The sequence below is a fragment of the Pipistrellus kuhlii genome, unplaced genomic scaffold (assembly GCF_014108245.1).
Source record: "Pipistrellus kuhlii isolate mPipKuh1 unplaced genomic scaffold, mPipKuh1.p scaffold_m20_p_18, whole genome shotgun sequence".
Lineage (NCBI taxonomy): Eukaryota > Metazoa > Chordata > Mammalia > Chiroptera > Vespertilionidae > Pipistrellus > Pipistrellus kuhlii.
In genome coordinates, this window is record NW_023425493.1 from 8,419,404 (window position 1) to 8,441,249 (window position 21,846).

General features: G+C 38.8%; 3 protein-coding genes across 5 annotated transcripts in view; 2 read left to right on the forward strand and 1 right to left on the reverse strand.

Moving 5' to 3' along the window:
• LOC118721252 (testis-specific gene 10 protein) overlaps positions 1–5,950 on the reverse strand; it is a 54,619-nt gene extending 48,669 nt beyond the window's left edge. Inside the window, exons 1-4 of the mRNA XM_045583084.1 lie at positions 5,655–5,950; positions 3,991–4,162; positions 2,028–2,093; positions 716–883 (exon numbers count right to left, since the gene is read on the reverse strand). Coding sequence (XP_045439040.1) covers positions 716–883; positions 2,028–2,066 — 207 coding nt within the window. The 5' untranslated portion in view covers positions 2,067–2,093; positions 3,991–4,162; positions 5,655–5,950. The remainder of the gene's footprint in view (positions 1–715; positions 884–2,027; positions 2,094–3,990; positions 4,163–5,654) is intronic.
• LOC118721676 (membrane cofactor protein-like) overlaps positions 1–21,846 on the forward strand; it is a 122,198-nt gene that overhangs the window by 60,823 nt on the left and 39,529 nt on the right. The gene's annotated exons all lie outside the window — the stretch shown is intronic.
• CUNH2orf15 (chromosome unknown C2orf15 homolog) lies at positions 14,796–20,857 on the forward strand. Of its 3 annotated transcripts, none has more exons than XM_036442070.2 (2): positions 14,796–14,912; positions 18,980–20,857. In XM_036442070.2, exon 2 carries the CDS (start codon positions 19,044–19,046, stop codon positions 19,317–19,319), a length of 276 nt encoding a protein of 91 aa, XP_036297963.1. In that variant the 5' UTR covers positions 14,796–14,912; positions 18,980–19,043; the 3' UTR covers positions 19,320–20,857. The 3 variants fall into 3 exon arrangements, with proteins under 3 accessions (XP_036297963.1, XP_036297964.1, XP_045439045.1); XM_036442071.2 differs by having other exon boundaries at positions 14,799–14,912; positions 18,994–20,857; XM_045583089.1 differs by lacking the exon at positions 14,796–14,912 and adding an exon at positions 18,056–18,433.

Consider the following 21,846-nt stretch of genomic DNA (forward strand, 5'->3'; position numbering starts at 1 on the left):
TGGGCTGACAGCTGGCAAGAGCAGCAGCAGAGGCAGGAGCTTCTCCCGCCATCATGCAGCACTAAGAACCCCTTGCTGGACATCCCCTGAGGGGTCCTGGACGTGAAAGGGCACAGTTTGGGCTGAGGAATCCCCCTAGTGACCCCCTCCCATTCATGAATGTCATGCACCAGGTCTCTAGTGACTATATAAGGAAAAGAAATGATAAAAGTTTAAAATTCAACTCTTTTAAATTCGTATTGATTGGCATTAGAGAGAGAAAAAAGAATAGATAGATGGATGGAGGGAAAGGGAGATGGAAAGAGAGAGAGAGGGGGAGGGGGAGAGGGAGAGGGAGAGGGAGAGGGAGAGGGAGGCAGAGATCAATCTATTAATCCATTTAATGCATTCGTTGGTTGCTTCTTGTATGTGCCTTGACAGGAGATCTAAACCACAACCCTAGTGTAAAGGGATGTCGCTCAAACCAACTGAGCTAGCTGACCCAGGCCAAATCACCTCTTTTAAACAACTTCCCCCAAATTGCTCCACATTTGTCTGATTACCTCCTAAGGATGACAAATGCTAGGGATAGAGAACCAGTTTCAATGATCCACTGTCCATCAAAGAGACCTCTCTTTGATATAACAATTCATGCTAATCAAACTGAATTACTTCAAAGAATAAAAGTCAGTTTGAGCAACAAACTCCAAATTATTTATAACTTTCCAAAACCTACCCGAGAAGAGGGAGACAGGCGTCTTGGACCTTCAGATGTGCTTTTGATCATCTTTCTCAAATTCTGAGCTTCACTCCTGTAGTAGTTTCTGTCTGCTTCTAAAGTCTTGACAAAGGAATCAAGTCTGGAAGGAGATTTATTTTGTGCTTTTTCAGTCTCTAAGATTATCTTGTCAAGAAGGAAAAAATTAGGCCATTATTTCAAGCTAAACTTCAGCATCATTTACTACATGAAGTCGAACACAAAAAGAATCCTTAAAAACAATAAATGAGGTGAGTTTTAAAAATGCTTTTTAAAAATCGCAATTTTAAAAAAGCAATTAGATATCTTTTTCCAGCATTTCTGAATGTTTTGTATGTTTTTATTGTGACATAACATTTGACATTTTTTAATTTAAATTCTTTATTGTTTATAGTATTACATAAGTCTCCTTTCCCCCCCATTGACCTCTCCCAGGCCGCTCCCATCCCCCGCACATGTCCTTCTTACACCCCTACTGTCTATGTCCATTAGTTATGCTCATATGTATGCATACAAGCTCTTTGGTTGATCTCTTACCTCCCCTCCCAGAATGTCCTATATTTTTATTAAACTGAACGTACCTCTAAATTTACTCAATAATTTTAAAGAAAAAATGGTAAAGATATTTCAGAGAGGCCAGAAATGCCCACAGATATGGTTACAAATCCTAGAAGCAAAATTAATGTACTTAGAATAACTTGTATAGCAATTAAGTTTTGTTCACTAAGTATTCAAGGGATGAATAAATTAAATGAATACTGGAAACATTTCTTTCACAACATTTATTTTACCAAAGCTATATTGGGAGGAATGACAAATATATTTACAGAGGTGTTTTAAATATTTTAAATAATAACACTAAAATGTCTAAACAGAGCTTTCATTTCACATTGTTAAAGAAAACATATTACTTAAAATTAAACTAAAAATTTGACTTATAGAAATTTATTACTAAGAATAAAAGTTAATGTGGAGACAAACTCATGTTATATTTTGAGAATTAAATTACTCACAGTTATCATTTTAAATCAAGTAACAGCTAAAGGCAAAAAACAAAACAACAACAACAACAAAAAAAAGCTCTTCCCAGGAGTAACGATGAAATGAAGCAACAGCATTGCTCTTACAAATGGGGGTACCCTTGTGCACCCAGGCAGAGAGGGCTGATCATAGAACACAAACACTTTTATTGCTCACAAAATTCACAAGAATCAAAACATATGTACAATTTTTTGTAATTTTACAAAATAAAAATTATTCCTTTACATCTACTTAAGAAAAATGTACTTACAGATCTAAGTCTCCCTATTGTCTCTTCCAATACTATCATATTATTTTGTTGGCAAGTGAATTCAATCTGAAAATTGAGCCAAAAAGAAAATACTTTTAAAAAAAAATTAAATAGTTGAGTTGGCTTAACTAGAAAGAGAGCATCAAAAAAGTAAACCACTTAAAAATAAAAACATGCAGACTGTGAATATTTTACAAAAGAAAAGGAGAGAGGGGATGATAGTAATACCCTGTTTCCCTGTTTCCCCCAAAATAACAGTGTCTTATATTAATTTTTTCTCCCAAAGTTGCACTAGGTCTTATTTTCGGAGGATGTCTTATTTTTGGGGAAACACCGTGAGAATTAAATTACTCACAGTTACCATTTTAAATCGATTAACAGCTAAAGGCAAACACACACACACACAAAAAAAACGCTCTCCCCACCTCTAGGAGTAATGATGAAATGAAGCAACAACAGCATTGCTCTTACAAATGAGGGCACCCTTGTGCACCCAGCCAGAAACGCCGTGTTTCCCCGAAAATAAGACAACTTTGGGAGAAAAAATTAATATAAGACACTATCTTATTTTCGGGGAAACAGGGTAGTTGTGTGTGTGCATGTACTTTGAAGGGGGAAGCTCTTTATTTCGCCTTTGATTTCAAATTACAGTCTTGCTGGATAGAGCAGTCTTGATTGCAGGTACTTGCTTTTCATTACTTCTAATACTTCATGCCAATGCCTTCTGGCCTTAAGTATTTCTATTGAGAAATCAGCGAAGAGCTTTATGGAAACTCCCTTTTAGGTGAATGGCCATTTCTCTCTTGCTGCCTTTAGGATTTTCTCTGTCTTTAACCTTGTCTGTTTTAATTGTGATGGTTTTTGTGTGTGTCTGTTTGGGTTCATATTGATTGGGACTCTCTATGCTTCCTGAACTTGTGTGATACTTTCCTGAATTAAGCTAGAGAAGTTTTCTGTCATTATTTCTTCAAAGGGTTCTTTCACTTGCTTACTTTTTTCTCCTTTGGCACCCCTATGATACAGATGTTATTTCATAGTGTCCCAAAATTCCCTTCAATTATCCTCCTGCTTTTTAAAAAAACCAAGTTAATTAACTTTTATTTTATTTATTTATTTTTAATATATTTTATTGATTTTGTACAGACAGGAAGGGAGAGAGATAGAGAGTTAGAATCATTGATGAGAGAGTGTCATCGATCAGCTGCCTCTTGCACACCCCCTACTGGGGATATGCCCGCAACCAAGGTACATGCCCTTGACCGGAATCGAACCCGGGACCCTTCAGTCCCCAAGCCAATGCTCTATCCATTGAGCCAAACCGGTTTCAGCCGGTTCTGCTTGGGCTCTGAACCCTTCAGTGCTGGCCAAAATCCCAGACCTGCACTGCTTTCCTGTCCCCACCAGGACGGGGCAAGCATGGTGGCTCCACACGTGGGGGGAGGTGCTCTGACCTTGTACTCAAGGTGGGAGAGACTGTTCCATTTCCCCCCAATCTATACAGTTTAGTCACTGCCTAGGGCTCTGCCCAATGCCTTCCCAGAAAATAGAGGCTCTCTAAAAGTTGCTGCTGGGTGCAGCCCATAGACTTCTTCGCTAGACCCAAACATGGCTGTGCAGCAGTTGGAGTGTAGAGCAAACTTCTCTGGCTGGGGCTGCTAACAATAGGAGTGCTTCTTCACTTAGAAGGCGAGGTCCAAGTCTCCCAGGCAGACAGAAACACTCCCCCGCCCAACACCCGCCACACACACACACACACACACACACACACACACACACACAATTCCCTTTGCGCAATGCTTCCCGGGCTCTGCTTCCAGTCTCTCCCTCTGAGCTCGAGAGCCCTGTGTTGAGACCCCACACTCCCAGGCAGAGGAAGCTTTGCAGCTGCAATATCCCTCTGGCCTCTCAGCTGCCACACCTGCTGGAGAAGGGCTTTCTCTTTCAGTGTCTCTGCTCCTCTTACCAGTCTCTCTGCGGCTTCTTCAGTGCTCCTGAGATATAATATTTCAGATCAGCTACTCTTCAAGTTTTTCAAGTTGATTGCTCTGTACTGTGCTGGGAGCAGATACACGCAGTCTCCAGCTAAGCTGCAGCCATCTTGTATCCCTCAGCTGCTTTTCAATGTCCTTCAAATACTTTAGTAGCATCCATGACAAGATAAATAAAATCCACAGGTTAAAAGCATATCATTCTTACCTACTCTCTCAAGTAGTTCTAAGAACCTACTCAAGGCAGTATTGTTAAAAAAAAAAAAAAAAAAAAAAAAAAAAAAAAAAAAAAAAAAAAGATGGTGTCCTTACATTAAAATAGTAAACTTCACATATTTAAATATTCAGACTTTTCACTAAGATAAACTTACTTATACTTTCTAAATAAGTGACGTTACTGCAATATAAACACCACCAAGTTCATTAAATGAGCTTCTTATATTACTGTAACAAATAATACCTTCAGTAACACTCATGTTCTAAGCCTAATCATTTAATTAAGTGCTTTATCATATGCTACCAATATTATATTAAAAGGATTTTTAAGAAATAACAGGTAAAGGCAATTAGCTTTGGGGGAAACTACCTTACTACAGACACATTTACTAATTTGGTGTCTAATGAAATCAAGTAAAATAAGCACATTAAAAATTGAATGGGTTGCTTTTCAGTTTTAAAATCCACTCTATATCTTCCTTATAAACCATCAGCAATTAGAAATGAAACTGTCTCCACTTTATAATAGTGTTGAATTTCTCAGTTTCTAAATTTCATGGCAGTGTACTAAAACTCAATCAAGAAATAAAATGTTATCATGTCAGAGCTACAGTAATTAAAATAAGGTGGTAATGGCACACAAGAATTAATGAAACCAAACAGTACAGAATTTTTATCCACTCACATATGTGAATTCAGTAGCTGTTAAAATGGCACTTCAAATCAGTGACTAAAGAAAGGACTAGTTAACCCAAACTCATAGAACAAAAAGAAATGCCAGAGTATTAACACTTTTAAAAAGTTATTAAAAAGTATTAAAAGAGTTATGGCTGGTTTTTCTCAGTGGATAAAGCATCAGCCTGCAGACTAAAGGGTCCCATGTTCGATTCCAGTTAAGGGCATATGCTCAGGTTGGGGGCGCAATCCTCAGTAGGGGGCATGCAGGAGGCAGCCAATCAATGATTCTCTCTCATCATTGATGCTTCAATCTCTCCCTCTCCCCTCTTCTCTGAAATCAATAAAAATATTTTTTAAAGTATTAAAAGAAAACAAGAAAATAGTTTCTTGAAGTGAGAAGGCCTTTCTTTCTAAACAAGAATCAAAATGAGGCAAAGTACAGAGGATTTTTAGAGCTGTGAAACTACTCTGATAGTGTAATGGTGGATAAATGTCATTTTACATTTGTCTAAAACCACAGAATGGACAACAGATATTAACTAGGATGATTATGGTCATTTCACTATATATATATATATATATATATATATATATATATATAGAGAGAGAGAGAGAGAGAGAGAGAGAGAGAGAGAGAGAGAGAGAGAGACAGGAAGAATCATTATGTTGTACACCTAAAACTAATATAATGTTATAAGTCAAGTATATGTCAATTTTTTAAACCTATCAGTGGTAAAACTAATACCTTTGCTTCTTCAAGTTCCTTATTGAGGATATCCACCACAAAACTTTCTCTTTTTCTAGTTGGTCAATTTTAGTCAGTTCTTTACAAAGATGTTCATTGTGGCTCATTAAATTGTCTATTTGACAGCTTACCACCTCCTCACTATCCAAGAGTTTCCTATCATATCTTCCAAGCCATGATTTGACTGGTTGAGATCTTCAATCTGTTATCATTAGAAAGGAAATAATCATATTAAAACATGCCTTTGGCTTCCCTCTGAGAATAACCAGGTGCCAGGAATCAGAAGGCAGGTTTGCTTCCCTGGCAAGGAGGCTGAGCTATAAGTCTTTTTCTGCTTTATGAATTTTGTGCTCTTTATTCTGCAGCGTGGTGATGATGGACATGGCTTGGCCAATATGCACACTGGCCACTGTGGCCTGGGGCCTTCCAGAAGCACCCATATAGATTGGGAACAGCATGAGGTCAAACAGGAGTGACCACTGGGAAGGGCTGTCTCAAAGGCGACTTAGAACAAGAGCCAGAGCCTTAGACTGGCAGGTTTTAGTTTAAATAAAATCATTCCTCATCCCAAGAATCTGGAGGATTTCAATTTCAGTGAAAAAAGACAATCAAGATATGCCAACACAGAGATGAATTAGGTATGACACTTATCTGACAAGGATTTTAAATCGGCTATCTTATAAATGCTTCGGCAAGTAATTTTGGGCATGCCTCAGACACGCAAAAGAAACCAGAAAAATCTCAGCAAAGACGTAAGAGATAAAGCATAGAGACCTTTTCTAGGTCAGAAAGTTGGAATCACAGGGTATGTAACCTTTTCATATTGGCTTTTTTTTCACTAATATGCTTTCAAGTTTCCTTTACATTGTTTTGTGGCTTGATAACGCATTTATTATTTTTATAGTTCCATTGTATGGATGTACCACCGTTTGTTCAGCCATTTGCTTATTGAAGAATAACTTAGTTGTTTTCAAACTTTCCATTTGGCTCTTGGGTTTTAGTAAGCTTCCTGTGTCACTGCTCCAGCTAGAAAAGGGGGACGCTGCCTTGATCCTGCTGGGTGGGATTGAAGTCCCATTTCTGCCTGAGGCTTTTAGGGGCACCTACGGAAGGTGGGGCTCCTTGTTCCTGCTAGGCAGGGATGCAAGTTCAGGCTCCTCACTGGGCCTCTGCTGATACAACAGCCAGGAAGAGCAGAGATGCCTCGTTACTGCTCTGATGAGTCCTCCACAGCCACTGTGAGTGGGTGAGCTTGTTACTATTGGGTCTGGTAAAAGCCCTAACTCTGCAGTATGTCTCCTCTGACACCACTCCACAAGGAGGAAAGGGGCCGCCTCTTACTACATCTTGGGAGTAGACTGTAGGCTCCCCGTGTCCTTTACACTGGCAGGGTGGAGTTGGGAACTTCCCTCACTGCCTTGTGGGCACAACAGTGTTAGTTCTCAGCTCAGCCTTCTTCTGTGACACCTCCTTGTGGGGATGGAGAAGCTGGCGGGGGTTGGGAAGGACTCTTGAGGTGCAGCTGGAGCCCCTTATTACAGCGTGGCAAGGGTAGAAGTCTAGGCTGAAACCGGTTTGGCTCAGTGGATAAAGCATTGGTCTGAGGACTGAAGGGTCCCAGGTTCAATTCCAGTCAAGGGCATGTACATTGGTTGCGGTGGGGGGTGTGCAGGAAGCAGCTGGTCAATGTTTCTTTCTCATCTATGTTTCTAGCTCTCTATCCCTCTCCTTTCCTCTCTGTAAAAAAATCAATAAAATATATTTTTTTAAAAAGAAGTCTAGGCTCTTTGTTCAGCCCTTGCTGGCAGGAATAGTTTTCTCCATTTTGTTGCTTAGGGCAGGCAGTTATTGTCTAAAGTAGTCTGCCTTGTTAGGCTGTCCCTTTCCCAGTCCTGTGGATAAAGAAAAAGATGGCTTTTCTGATACCTTTGTCTGCACCTATGGTTTTGAGTGCCAGTGCTTCCAGCACTCCGTCTGGAATATATGGATCAAAAAGAAAATCCAGGAACTCACGAATGCGTCATTCATTGTGTGTTGAGGTCCCTAGCCAGACTTTCTTCTTTTCACTTCTCACTGTTATGTCTGTTTTATACTTAATGTTTGGGGCTTTTAGCTGTACTTAGTAGGAAAAAGTAAGTCTATTCTTTCTTCTTAGAAGCCGTTTAATTAAATGGCATGTATTAAGAGCTACACCACAGATCAGGCAACAGGAGAAGAGAAACAATACTGAACTTGCAGTTCAGAGAACTGGGTTCAAATCCTAGCTAACTTAGGAGTTCAGAGGAATCCTAGCTCTATCGCTCATTACTCCAGTATCATAATTCTTTAACCTCTTGGAACTTCAGCTTCCGTGTCTGTAAAAATAGAAGTAGCATCACTGTTTCACAGGCTGGGATGAAGTAAGATTATGAACTTCAAAGCACCCAATATAACACTTGGCACATAGTTTGCACTCACTGACTCTGAATCTATGTGTATCAAAATGGTTAAGATAAAAATGAAATTATTTTAGACCCATAAAAAAACATAAAACCAGCACTGAATTAATATTTATTCTCCTTAATTTAAAATACATCCGAGTCCAAAGTAATTCTGAGAAATACATATATATAAATTAAGTGTAACCTGTAATTTCAGTGTTGAGATGAATGTATCTTGATTTCTGACTTCTTGTTCTAGCCTGAGAGTATTCTGGTGTTTTACAGTTTCAGAAACTGGAGTCCATAGATCAAAATCATGTTCTTTGTTGGTAACCTAGTGGAAAGAATGGGCATAATACTGAGGCACACAGTCAAGGAAAGCCTGGGGTGCAGGACAGGGGCAGTCTAGAAAAGGTCAATGGGGGAGGAGGGGGAGGGAGAGACATGAATTACTTTCAACAATAGAGATTAAAATAAATAAATAAGATATATTTAATGTAAAAATAATAAAAATAAAACAGTCTTGTAATTTCTCACAAGTTTTGAAAATTAATAGCATTCTTAGATACATTTTTAATTATTTTTAACCTTGTTACAGCAAAGAAGATTTCAGCAAGCTTTACTTTCTTGAAATTTTATGTTATAATTTTTTTGTGTGTTTTTCAAATATAAAACTATAATATTAAACATGCGTTTAAAAAAATACATACCCCATCCCATCCTCTTGGTAATCACTCTACTAAGGAAATACAGGTCAGCAGCAAATTAAACACGCTAGGCCTGTGTTTTCCAATATGGTCACTATTCACTACCTATTTATTGTTGCTTTTGTATATTAACAAAAATGTTTGCTATCCATATCACAAAGGACTTCCCTAGTATGTAAATAATTTGTATAAATAAAAAAGGAAAATACCCTACTAGAAAAATTGGCAAAGATATGTATATTTCATATATATAGATTTTAAATAGATTTAAAAATATTCAATCTCACCATTTAGAATACAAATTTTAAAAAAAACACTGAATACCATTTTTTAATCATCACATTGGCAAAGATAAAATAGTTGGATATATAACTTAGCATTCTTTTTTTTAAAAATATATTTTATTGATTTTTCACAGAGAGGAAGGGAGAAGGATAGAGAGCTAGAAACATCGATGAGAGAGAAACATCGACCAGCTGCCTCTTGCACACATCCTACTGGGGATGTGCTCACAACCAATGTACATGCCCTTGACCTGAATCGAACCTGGGACCTTTGAGTCTGCAGACTAAGGCTCTATCCACTGAGCCAAACTGGTTTCGGCTAACTTAGCATTCTTATATATCACTGATGACAGTGTAAATTGACACAATATTTATAGAGAAGTGGGGTTCATTCCAGGGGCACAAGGTTGGTTCAATATATGCAAATCAAGCAATGTAATATACCACATTAACAAAAGGAAGGATATAAAGCATATGATCTTATCAATAGATGCAATGGATGCAGAAAAGGCATTTGGTAAGATATTATACAATATCCATTTAGCCAGACTCACACAATGGAGTAGATAGTCGCTTCAATAAATGGTGCCCAGCCAGTGTAGCTCAATGGTTGAGCATTGACCTATGAACCAGAAGATTGCAGTTCAATTCCAGGTCGGGGCACATGACTGGGTTGCAGGCTCAGTTCCAGTATGGGCACGCAGGAGGCAGCCAATCCATGATTCTCTTTCATCACTGATATCTCTCTTTCTCTCTCTCTTTCTCTTTCTTCCCCTCCCCCACTCCCTTTTTCTTGAAATCAATAAAAATATTTTTTAATTAAAAATAAGTAAATAAATAGTGCTGGGAAAACTGGAAGGCCACATGCAAATGAATGAAACTGGATTACAGTTTGTCCCTGTGTACAAAAATTAATTCAAAATGCATCAAAGTCCTAACTATAAGACCCAAATAATAAGTTACAAGGAAGAAAATATAGATACCAAACTTATGGACCTCGGTCATAGAGAACATTTTATGAACTTGACCCCAAAAGCAAGGGAAGTAAAGGCAAAAATAAATGAATGGGACTATATTAAACTAAAAAGCTTCTGCACAGCCAAAGAAACTGACAACAACCACTCAGCACCTGAACCCGTTCATTTTCCGTGCTGGACTCAGAAAAGAGATTAACACCTCTACAAACAATATATGCAAATATTGAATGATTATGTTGTACACCTGAAACTAACATAATGTTATATTGTCAATTATATCTCAATAAAAAATAAAAAAACAGTAAAAAAAAAAAAAAAGAAACTGACAACAAAACCAGATGGAGATATTTGCAAATAGTAGCTCTGACAAAGGTTTAATTTCCAAAATATATAAAGAACTAATAAAACTCAATACCAAACAATCCAATCAAAAAATGGGCAGAGGAGCTAAAAATATACACCTTTGCCAAGAAAACATATGAACAGCCACTCCTATATAATAAAAGCCTAATATTCTAAGTGTCTGACTATTCATTATTTGTTCAACTAGTCACTATGACATGCACTGACCACCAGGGGGCAGATGCTCTGACCAGTAGGTTAGCTTGCTGCTGAGGTCCAGCCAATTGGGACTGGGTGAGACAGGCCTGTCACACCCCGGAGCCCTCTCCGGCCCCAATCATGCACTGGTGGGGTCCCTTGCAATCCAGAACCCCTTGAGGGATGTCAAAGAGCTGGTTTTGGCCTGATCCCCACAGATCAGGCCAAGGGATAAATCCGTGCACTAGGCCTCTAGTAGATATATAAAAGGATGTTCAACGTCAGTGACAATTAGGGAAATGCAAATCAAAATTACAATGAGATACTACCTCATATCTATTAGATTGGCCACTATTAACAAGACAAGCACTAACGAGTGCTGGAGAGGCTGTGGAGAAATGGGAACCCTCATTCACTGCTGGTGGGAATGTAGACTGATACAACACTATGGAAAGCAGTCTGGCAATTCCTCAAAAAATTGAGAGTAGAGCTACCATACGACCCAGCAATTCCTCTCCTAGTTATATACCAGAAATCTCAAAATCGTTTATACACAAAGATATATGCACCCTTATGTTCGTTGCAGCATTATTCACTGTAGCCAAGACATGGAAACCACCAAAGTGTCCTGTGATAGCGGAGTGAAGAAAGATGTGGTCCATATACACAGTGGAACGCTCCTCAGTCATAGGAAAGGATGAAACATCGCCATGTGCGACAACATGAATGGACCTGAGAACATTAAGCTAAGTGAAATAAGTGGGACAGCAAAAACTGACCTCTCTCATAGGTGGGATGTAAAATGGACACTTGTGGACATAAAGAGCAGTGTGCTGGTTGCTGTAGGGAAGGAGGTCCCAGTATATGCTGACAGAAGATTTGACTCTGGGCGGTGGGTGTTAGGCATTCTGTGCTCCATTATATCCGGCTTGGCAAGAGCCCCTCCTGGTGGTTTTCCTGTTATTCTCATTACGGGTTCCACGATTAACAGCCTTCATTTTCCTGTAAATTGCCTCACCCACTTTCCAGTGGACCATCTACACCTGACCTCCACCTACACCTGGTCTAACCTTTACAAGAGACATAAATACCCTGACCCACTGATGCCATTTTGGTCTCAGCTCCCCTGCTACCATGTTTCCTCGAAAATAAGACATCCTCCGAAAATAAGACGTACTTACAGGTTTCCTTCTGAGTGAAATATAAGGCATCCCCCGAAAATAAGGCCCCCCTAGGCTCTGTCTCAGAATGCTATTGCTAAACATGAGAGATTTGGTCTACTGATTCTGAAAGAGATGGGAGTCACAAGAAATTCACCAGGAAATTCAGGAATTGGATTGTTATGATGTTCCAGAAGATGATGACATGATTGTCATTGAATAAATGAGTAAATTCTTGATACTGTAGGATTCACAGTTTGTCTGGTTTGTGTTGACAACTACCGTACTACCGTACCGTATATAGGTAATAATTTTTTTTTTTCATTTAACAATAAGTGTGTACCGTATTCCTCTTCATGGAAAAATAAGACATGCCCTGAAAATAAGACCTAGCGCATCTTTGGGAGCAAAAATTAATATAAAACACTGTCTTATTTTAGGGAAAAAGGATAGCAGGTGTCAACAATAAATGTATAATTCTTTACCCCTTTCAGCCACTCTAACAGTGGGCACATGGTGCAACAGACAGATCCTGTAACAGAAACCCACACCTGAAACCTGTATGTTCATGCTGACCAATGGCTCCTTGATAAATTTAATTTAAAAAAAAGTCAAATAAAGGAACACAATGCAAAGAAATACTTAATAAAATTCTATTTATATAAAGTTCAGAAACAAGCCAAACGAGGATGTGCATGGTCACATACAAAGAGGGAAGAACTATAAGGAAAAGCGAGGAAGTGCCTATCAGAGTGCCTGCAGCTGGGGCGAAGGGCCTGTGATGAGAAAAGGGAATCAATGACACCTGCTCTAACTGCTTCTACATCTGGAGTATTTTAAAGCAAATTACCTACATTTTAGGTCCTAAAACAAACTGTACTAAGCAACTAAAAAGAAGACGGAGAGTCCAAAAAATCTCTACAACTGATTATATGCTGGTCTAAAGTGAAAGATGAAATAGAGTGGGCGCAGTGATTTTTCCCCCCATAAAATAAGATACACCTGGAAAGCTGCCATTAAATAATGTCATCAAAATTTATTATTAATAAGTATTAATAATAAATTAATAAATATTTCATTAATGTATCTTTTGAATTATCTCCCACCAATTAAGACCGATTTAGTTCATTCATTCATTAAAACGCAAAAAAAAAAAAAAATCAGTGTTATCCTGGAGGCAGATTTGAATAGCGTGACATATACATTATAACGAACCTATTTTCTTCTACTTAAAAACCGCATGTTATTTATTTCCTTACAGGAATTACACACACAGACACACACACACACAGTAGTTGAAATGCCAGTAGAGGACATTTAAAACACCGAATACTCCGAGAAATAAAGGCATGCATGGAACAAGGAAAACTCCGCAAACTTTTCCTGAAACCGCGAGTCTTTACTATTTAAGGGGGGAGGGGGGGGCCGGGGGAGGGGGGAAGGTATTCCTACACGTGTTTAGGAATCAGGTCCATGAACGCCTCCATTATTCAACTTGTCTCATCTATTGTGAACAACTTCTACTGAAATTATATGAGATTTTCATGCAAATGCCTTTGTAATCTGGGCTCCACCGCCCCAGGTCTTACAGGAGTCAGATAAGCCAGGTCGCACTCAAAGATCTGACTTTCCAATTCCTCAACTCCTCTCCTGAGCATTTCTAAACCGAACGGTCCCCGTCTTTCACCCTCCACCCCAACATCCAAGCAGAGAGCTTCTGCAGAAGCGAAGCGGTCACCATAGGAACCGGGCTCCGTCCTAAACCCCCAAGAAAGGGCAACTGCTCCCAGATGGCTTCCCCGGACCTCAACTCTGCCTGCAACCGCCCTCACCGCAGCTCTAGCAGTAAATGCCTACCTGGGGGTCACCCTCAGCTCTATCTGGGGGTCACCTTCAGCTCCGGGCCCCCGCCACACACTCCCTCCGGCAGCTGCCCTCTCCGGGACCTTCCGGCCCAGAGGCTGCTTCACGCCCACCGGGCGCCTCACCGAGGTCCTACCTGGATCCCCAACTCCATCCCGCATCCTCAGCCCGCCGTCCTCCCGGAGCTCACCCCGACGACTGCCAGGCTCCGCCTCCGCCTGGGATCCAGATCCCACCCATCCCCATCCTCCGCCCCTCTCCCTCACTTCCCACCCCGAAATCGACCGGCCCGCCCCGGTGCAGGTGGAGGAGGACAGGGCCCAGCGAGAAGGGGGCGGGGGCGGTTGGCCCCGGCCGGCGCCGTCCCCGGCCCCGCCTTCACGCTCTACCTGAGCCGAGCTCTTCCTCCGCCTCTCTCTCCTCGTCCGCTCCGCCTCCGAGCTCCGCGCCCGCAGCCCCTGTGCGCACGCGTACCGGGCCCCACCCTCCCTCTCGTGGGGCCTGCTAGACCTGCGCGCGCGCACACGCACCTAGCCACGCGTGGACCCACTCCCCGATCCTCACAGGTGCCGGGGCAAGGCCTTTTCCGGTCCAGCCTAGCCGAGCTGGCCCACGCCCCCGCAGAGTCTCTACGCCCCGCCCCCAGCGTCCCGTCTCCTAGCAACCAGCCGCCACTTAGTTCCTAACACTTGATGCTGCCACCGCGCTGGAAGGGACGCGCATGCGCAGGCCTGTGCGTCCTTCGGCCACCTTCCCAAAGCTGAGGAGCACCTGATTCTTGGATGCTCAGGCTTTGGACCACTTTTCCCAGCGATCGGGCACCACTCGGGACCCACGTTCAGTTGAACTCGTTATTCCCCAGAGCTTCTCTTGGGCGCTGGGAGGTTAGCGCGCTGTCCTGCGGGCAGTTGGGTGGTTTGGGGGGAGCCTCCCAGGTCAGGTCCCGCAGCGGCACCCAGGGAAGGAGCCGGCCTGTTGGGTGAGCACCTGTGGCCTGCAGTCTGGGGAGCCTGCAGACCCGCGGCCCCGGTCAGCCTGGCACGGTCCAGTCAGGGTTGAATCCGGAGCCCAGCTTGGAAAAGAAAAATGTCTTTATGTTTCTTAATGTTTTATGTGTCCCACCTTTCTCAAATAGCCCGCAGGTTTCTGAACTTTAATGGTGGCTTTATCTCCCTGTCTTTTCCACAGATTAAAACAGATAACTAGGTTTTTAAAGCTGTGCTCTGATTATCTTGATTTTGTATTGGCCTGTGTATTTCAAAAGTAATCTCACATTTGAAGAGACTAACAGTTCCTGTTTTTGCCAGGTAAGTACTCACTTCTTCCCATTATATATTATTCAGAAGCATAAACAAATTTTATGTTAGAACAAATTTCTTTATAGAAGTACATTTAAATAAGTCCCATATATTTTTCCATTCTCTGCTTTTTTTTTTCCATCATTATGTGTGCTGTTACATTTTCTCATATTTTGTAACATTTATTTTGCCATATCATATACTTTGTAAGTATAGCACGATACTATAAAGTTAAGAGTGTTGCTATTTTAGTTAAAGAAGTCAGAGGTCCCAAGAGGTACATTTCCTCTGAAATATAATTATACCTAATTAAGGAAATAATGTAGAGAAAAGATTACTTTATGGTCAAACCAGGATGTGAAGATTTTCCTTTAAAAAATATTAAGGATTATTAATTTCTTCCCCAGCCCAAGATGGTAGAAATATTCTTCCCTCATGAAAAGCCAGAGTGGTCAGTGCTCCATCCTGCCCCAATTATCCCTTTCATAGCACCTATGTGCTCTTCCTTCTGACACACTCCACTGCAATGCTAAGGTCTGAGTTTTCTATTCCCTTAGTTTCTCTATCATTTCACAAACTTTATTAAGAAAAATCGGTATGTTGCCTTTTTTTCTTTTTTCTTTTTGTTCTCCTGGTCGCAAAATACAATAAATAAATAAATTGGAGGCTCAAATTGCACATATGTTAAGCTGCTTGATGCTCTGTGTATTATTTTTTAGGCAGTTTCTATGATATATATTCAAGTTCACTATTCTTTCTTTAGGCGGTGTTAACCCCATCCACAATGGGATTTTTTTCACATCAAGTATATTTTCATTTAGTAACTTCAATTTCTTATTTTGTCATGCTCACACTTTGCTCTACCTTCTTGGAAATGTGGAATATATATATAATATTAACATAGCTGTTAAGGTCCTTGCATACTAATTCTATCATTTGTGTCATTCCTAGGTATGTTTCTGTCAACTTATTTTTTCTATTTATCATTCATATTTTTATGATTGTTTCCATAGCTCGTAAGTTTTTATTGCCTACCAGACATTGCAGATTTTACATGGTTAAGTGCTGGAGGTTTTTGTGATTAAGTATATTTAGGCTTTGCTCTGAGATGCTGTACGTTTACTTGGAAACAGTTGGATCCTTTAGAGCTGTCCTATCGAAAATAGGAACTACTAGCTACAAATGCCTATTTGAATTTATGCCAATAAAATTAAGTAGAAGTTAAACTTTAGTTCATTTGTATTATGTACATTTCAAATGTACACACGCAGCTACTGGCTACTATATTGTATCATCAATGAAAATAGTTCTATCGGACACTGCTGCTTTAGAAGCTTGCTTTTAAGCTGTTAGGTCCAAAGCAGTCTTTACCCAGGGCTGTTTTGGCCCCATTTCAGAACCAATATCTTTGTGAGGACTCTGTCTCTGTAGGCATCTTCCATGTTTTTATTGGACAGTCATAATCTTTGGATTAACTTCCTTGGTTAATTGTTAAGTATTTTATTACAATATTTTATTTATGCCACTTTAAAGGAATTTTTTTAATTGATTTCATAGAGGGAAGAGATAGAAACATCAATGATGAGAATCAATGATCAGCTGTCTCCTGCAGGCCTCACACTGGGGATCAAGCCTGTATTCTGGGCATGTGCCCCTGGCCAGAATCAAACCTGGGACCACTCAGTCTGCAGGCCAAAGTTCTATCCACTAAACCAAACCAACTAGGGCTGAAATTGGTTTTCTTTCTTTCTTTTCAGGTTCATTGTTAGTGTATAGAAATGCAACTGGTTTTTGTCAACTGTTTTTAACCATATTAACTTTGTATCCTACTACTTTGCTGAATTCATTTATTCTAACAATTTTTTGTGTGTAATATTTAGAGCTTTCTACATACAAGATCAAATTATCTGTGAAGACATAATTTTATTTCATCCTTTCTGATTAGTGTGCCTTTTATTTCTTTCTGCTAGAACTTCCAGTATTATGTTGCATATAAGTGACAAAAATGGGCATCCTTGCCTTATTCTTGATTTTAGAGGAAACGCTTTCTCCATTGAATATGATATTCACTAGGACTTTTTCACATATGGTTTTTATTTAGTTTCCTTCTTTTTCCAGTGTGTTGAGTGTTTTTATCATGGAAGGGTGCTGACTTTTATAAATGCTTTTTCTGCATCAAATGAAACAATCACGTGGCTCTTTTTCTTTATTCTGTAGTGTGGTGCATTACATTAATCAGTTTTTATATGCTGAATCATCTTTTTATTCTAGGAATAAATCCCACTTGGTCATGATATATGACCCTTTTAATATGCTGTAGTATGTAGTATTTTGTTGAGGATTTTGCACCAATGTGCATAAGGAATATTGGTCTGTAGTATTCTTGCACTGTGTTTGCCTGGCTTTGGTATCAGGGTAATGCTGGCCTCTTAGAATAAATTACTAGTAGAAAGTGGTCCCTCCTCTTTAATTTTTTAGAAAAAGTTTGAGAAAGATTGGTATGATTTATTCTTTAAATGTTACAATAGCATAAAAAAGAAAAGCTTTTCTTGTTTAGAGTTTTATTATTATTATTATTCAATCTCCTTAGTAGTCATAGGTCTATTTAGATTTTGCTTTTTGCTTTTTTTATATATATTTTATTGGTTTGAGATGAAAGGCAAGGGAGAGATATTAACAGCAATGTTGAGAAAGAATCATTGATCAGATGCCTCCTGCATGTTCGCCACAGGAGATCCAGCCTACAACCTGGGCATGTGCCCTGATTGGGAATCGAACCATGACCTCCTGATTCACAGGTCGATGCTCAATCACTGAGCTATGCCAGGTAGGCAGATTTCCCATTTTTTCATAACTTCATCTTGGTAAGTTTTTTCTAGGAATTTGTCCATTTCAGCTAGGATATACAATTTTGTGGCATGTATTCATAGCACTCTCTGTAGAATTAGTAGTAAAGTCCCAGGCTTTCATTTCTGATTTGTCATTTGAAACCACTTTTGTTTCAAAGATTTTATTTTTTCTATTATTTTTCTAGTGTCTATTTCATTTATCTCTGATCTCTGATTTAATTTCTTCTGTTAACTATGGATTTTGTCCTTTTTTTAGTTCCTTGAGTTGTAAAGTTAGGTTGTTAACTTGAGGTCCTTTTTGTTTGTTTAAAATGTTTATAGCTATAAATTTCCCAATTAGCACTGATTTTGCAGCATCTCATAAATTTTTATGTTGCATTTTAATTTATTTTGTTTCATCTGTACATATTTTCTAATTTCCCTTGTGATTTATTTGATCCATTGGTTGTTTCAGAGTGTATTGTTTAATTTCCACAGATTTGTGGATTTTCCTGTTTTACTTCTGTTGTTGATTTCTCACTTCATCCCACTGTAATCAGAGAAGACACTTTGTATATCTGCCTTTTAAAATCTATTGAAAGTCATATTGTAGCTTAAAACATGGTCCATTCTGGAAAATGTCCCATGTGAATTGAGAAGAATGTGTATGTTGTTTTTGAGTGGAATGTTCTATATATGTTGGTAAATCTATTTATTTTAATTTGTTTTCATATTTTCTTGTATTCTGTCTGATTGTTCTATTAAGAGTTGGGTACTGACATTTCCAACTATTAGTGCAGAACTATCTTTCCCTTCAGTTATGTCTGTTTTTGTCTCATATATTTTGATGGTGTGTTATTATTTAGTAAAAGTTTATAATTGTTTAGCTATATTTATATTTTTAGAAAACAACTAGAGAAGTGTTTGGACTTCAGTAATTATTTATTTAACGTATTAATAATTAATTAAAATTGTTGACAGCAAGAATGATAGAAAGGGCTAAGTAGAGAAGTTCTATTTCCTGAAAGGTGCTGAAACATAAAATCTGATAAATTCTTTTAAAAAACACTTTCAAAGAATCTATAGAATCTGTGATCCCTCCCACAGAGAAAAAGTAAACTGAGATGTGGCAGTGTTTTACTTTGTAGTTTTGGATCCATCACCATGACATTCCATTAACACGAACAGTGCCATGATGTTAGTTGAAATTCCCATTGTATTCACTTGTTTCCATTTCTCTCTCTCAAGCATTCAAGTTGAAGCAATCAAGTTGAAGAAACGTTTCCACTACTATATTTATTCAGCTGTTCCAATGGGATTTTGTATTAGTAAATCTGCTACTCAAGTATCTGCTATGTGTATGGATGCAAAAGTGGATGATCACTTAACTCAAGGGACTGAGAAAAGCAAGTTGGAACCAGTGACTCCTTTATTTCAAAACACTAAGAAAATAAGATTAGAAGACACAAACCAAGAAAACCTTGCAGGAGATAAAGAGACTGGTACAGGATCTCTTTCCGAGAAAGCCTTGGGTTCAGTAGTTTATGTTAAAGAAAGTGATGGAATAGAAATGACAGATGTGGAATGAAGGTGTTTTGTACATATTACTACAGAAATCAAAACTTGCTTTTGACTAACAGGGCATATTGATTGAGAACTTGACCTCAATAGGAAAACTAACAAAATGAAGGAAGATGATTACTTTTTCCCTCTGCTGTTTATAAATCACCTTAGACTATATTTGTTTGATGATACAAACTCAAAATAGTTGCTTTAGGGAGAGAAAGCTTTCCAAAATTCAAAGTAGATTTCTCTGGTATTCCATCCTTGTCAAAGTCAGTGTTTTGACTAAAAGTATTTAAATGGCACTAAAACATATTAATGATAAAGTATTTAACTAGTAATAAAAAAACACAAAACAGTGCCCAAACAATTTGACATCATTATGCCATACTATTTCTTGTGTACCAATTTTGTATGTTAGATTTCCAGTATGGGATTTTGCTTGAGGGGACTTTATCTTTCTACATTTTTACATTTCTGTTATATAAAAGTTCACTCTTGATAAACTATGCAAAAAAATCCTACAGTAAATTGTATACTTTGAAAAGCATTTCACATTTTAAATAATCTTTTTAAACTGTTATTATTTCTTCCACATCAAATTCATTTCAGAGTTACAACATAGTTATTTCAAAGTGTAGTTTATTTTACAGTTGCTACCATTTTTACCACCAATATTTAATATAAGGAAATAGCCTTAAAATTATTTAATATATATCATTTTGCCTTTCTTATTGAAATATATAGTAATTTGAAATGGCAGTATTGTCTCAAATAATGCTAGATGAAATTAAAACTATTTTGTGTCTGGACATATTATGAGTTGTAACTATTTATATTATGTGTGTTTTGAACATTTACCTATATTTTAATATTTAATGACTATCTCTAATGCTAAGTAATATCCTTCATATCCTCAAAAAGAAAAAGAAAAGAAAAAAGCTTAAGGGGAAGCAATATTTTATAAATTAAACAGTACTAAACCAGGAGTGTGTGTGTGTGTGTGTGTGTGTGTGTGTGTGTGTGTGTGTATAAGTGTTGAATGGGACATAACCAGTAAGATGATGCTTTTCATCATTTACAGAACATAATTCTTTAGGAGAGAAAAAAATACACAAATCATTAATTTGTTCACCTAACCTGAATTGCTTGAGAGAGAAAAAATACACAACTCATTCACTTGTTCACTTAACCTGGCATACTCCGTGCTGGACATGCAGTGGTGAGTAAAATAGGTACTGCCTTTACAGTGCTTATTGTCTGGCTACAGAGAAGATAGGACATCAGATAATAAATATATAAGATACAACTTGTGTGCCAAGAAGAAAAAGTAAAATGTTCAAAGAGACAGTTGAGGAGACATAACACATAAACTTGATTTTTTTCATAATATTACTAGAAAGGTTTCTCTGAGGACATGATAGGCATAGCTTTTGCAGGGACATGGTTGTCCAAATGAGATGATGGTGATGACTGAGGTGTTAAGAAGGGTATAGAGTCCGAGTAAAGTTTGGCAGGATGTACTGGTGATCTGAAAGTGAGGAGGAGAAAGAAGGTGTTTCTGGGGGGGGGGGGGGAAAAAAAAAAAAGCTAAATGCATGGAGGTTCCTGGGGTAGGGGTATGCACAGGGCATAGTTTTTGGACATCCCAAGTCCAAAGTCTGTATTGTGGAGCTAAACACATAAACATTTTGAAGTTGTATACAGAAATGCTATTTAAAGCCATAGGAATGAATGATATTGCTTAAGGTGAATGTAGAGTTTGAGATTAAGTCCTGAAAAACTCTAACATTTAGGAGCAGGTTGCGCCAGCAGGGGAGCTGGCAAAGGAGACTGAGAGTTGGCAGTGAGGTTGGTAATGTCAAGATTGCCCACAGGAGTCGTTAAGGTGGAGGTAGTCAACTGAAAGTTTAGATGAGGACTGAAAAGTCCATTGGATCTAGCAACATGTCACCAGTGACCTTAGCAAAACCCCTTAAAAAAGGAGGTGGGGGACTTTACTCAGGCATTTACAGACTGGTGTTTCACGTCCACAAATGTCCAACAGGACATTTTATACCTGTATTGTATGTTGAATTTAGGATGATCTTTCATTGTGTGTGATGGCCCATTCCCTGCAGGATGTCAAATGTGGTAGCACACCCAGTCACTGAGACAACAAAAAATACAAGCATTAATTACCCTCATTGAGAACCACTACTACTAAGACTTCATAAAATTGGGATCCCCAAATCCCATGCAAGCCATAAATCAGACGGCACACCTGGTAAGGGAAATTCCCAGACTTTCCCTGAAAGCGGTGCAATGGGACAAGTTTCATCAGAACAACAGCGTCACTTGGGTGTTTGTTTTGGGGGAGACTTCTGTAAGTGGAATCCTCAAGTAAGCACTTTTTGGAGTTTTATTGTTTCTGATAAGTAAATTTTCCATATTAAAAAAAAAATGCAGCACAGTGTTTCTTTAAATGCAATGTCTTTCCCACCTGATTGTAGTTTCCTCGCCTCCCAAGAAGAGTGACCTCCTTTTGGGCTGTGGAAAGGAGATCTTCAGGG

Excerpts from the sequence above, each read along its gene's own strand:
- CUNH2orf15 (XM_045583089.1), top strand. The coding sequence starts at position 18,393 with ATGTGTATGTTGTTTTTGAGTGGAATGTTCTATATATGTTG. Across the intron at positions 18,434-18,979 it reads GGAATGTTCTATATATGTTG|CATTCAAGTTGAAGCAATCA; the intron begins GTAAATCTATTT and ends CTCTCTCTCAAG.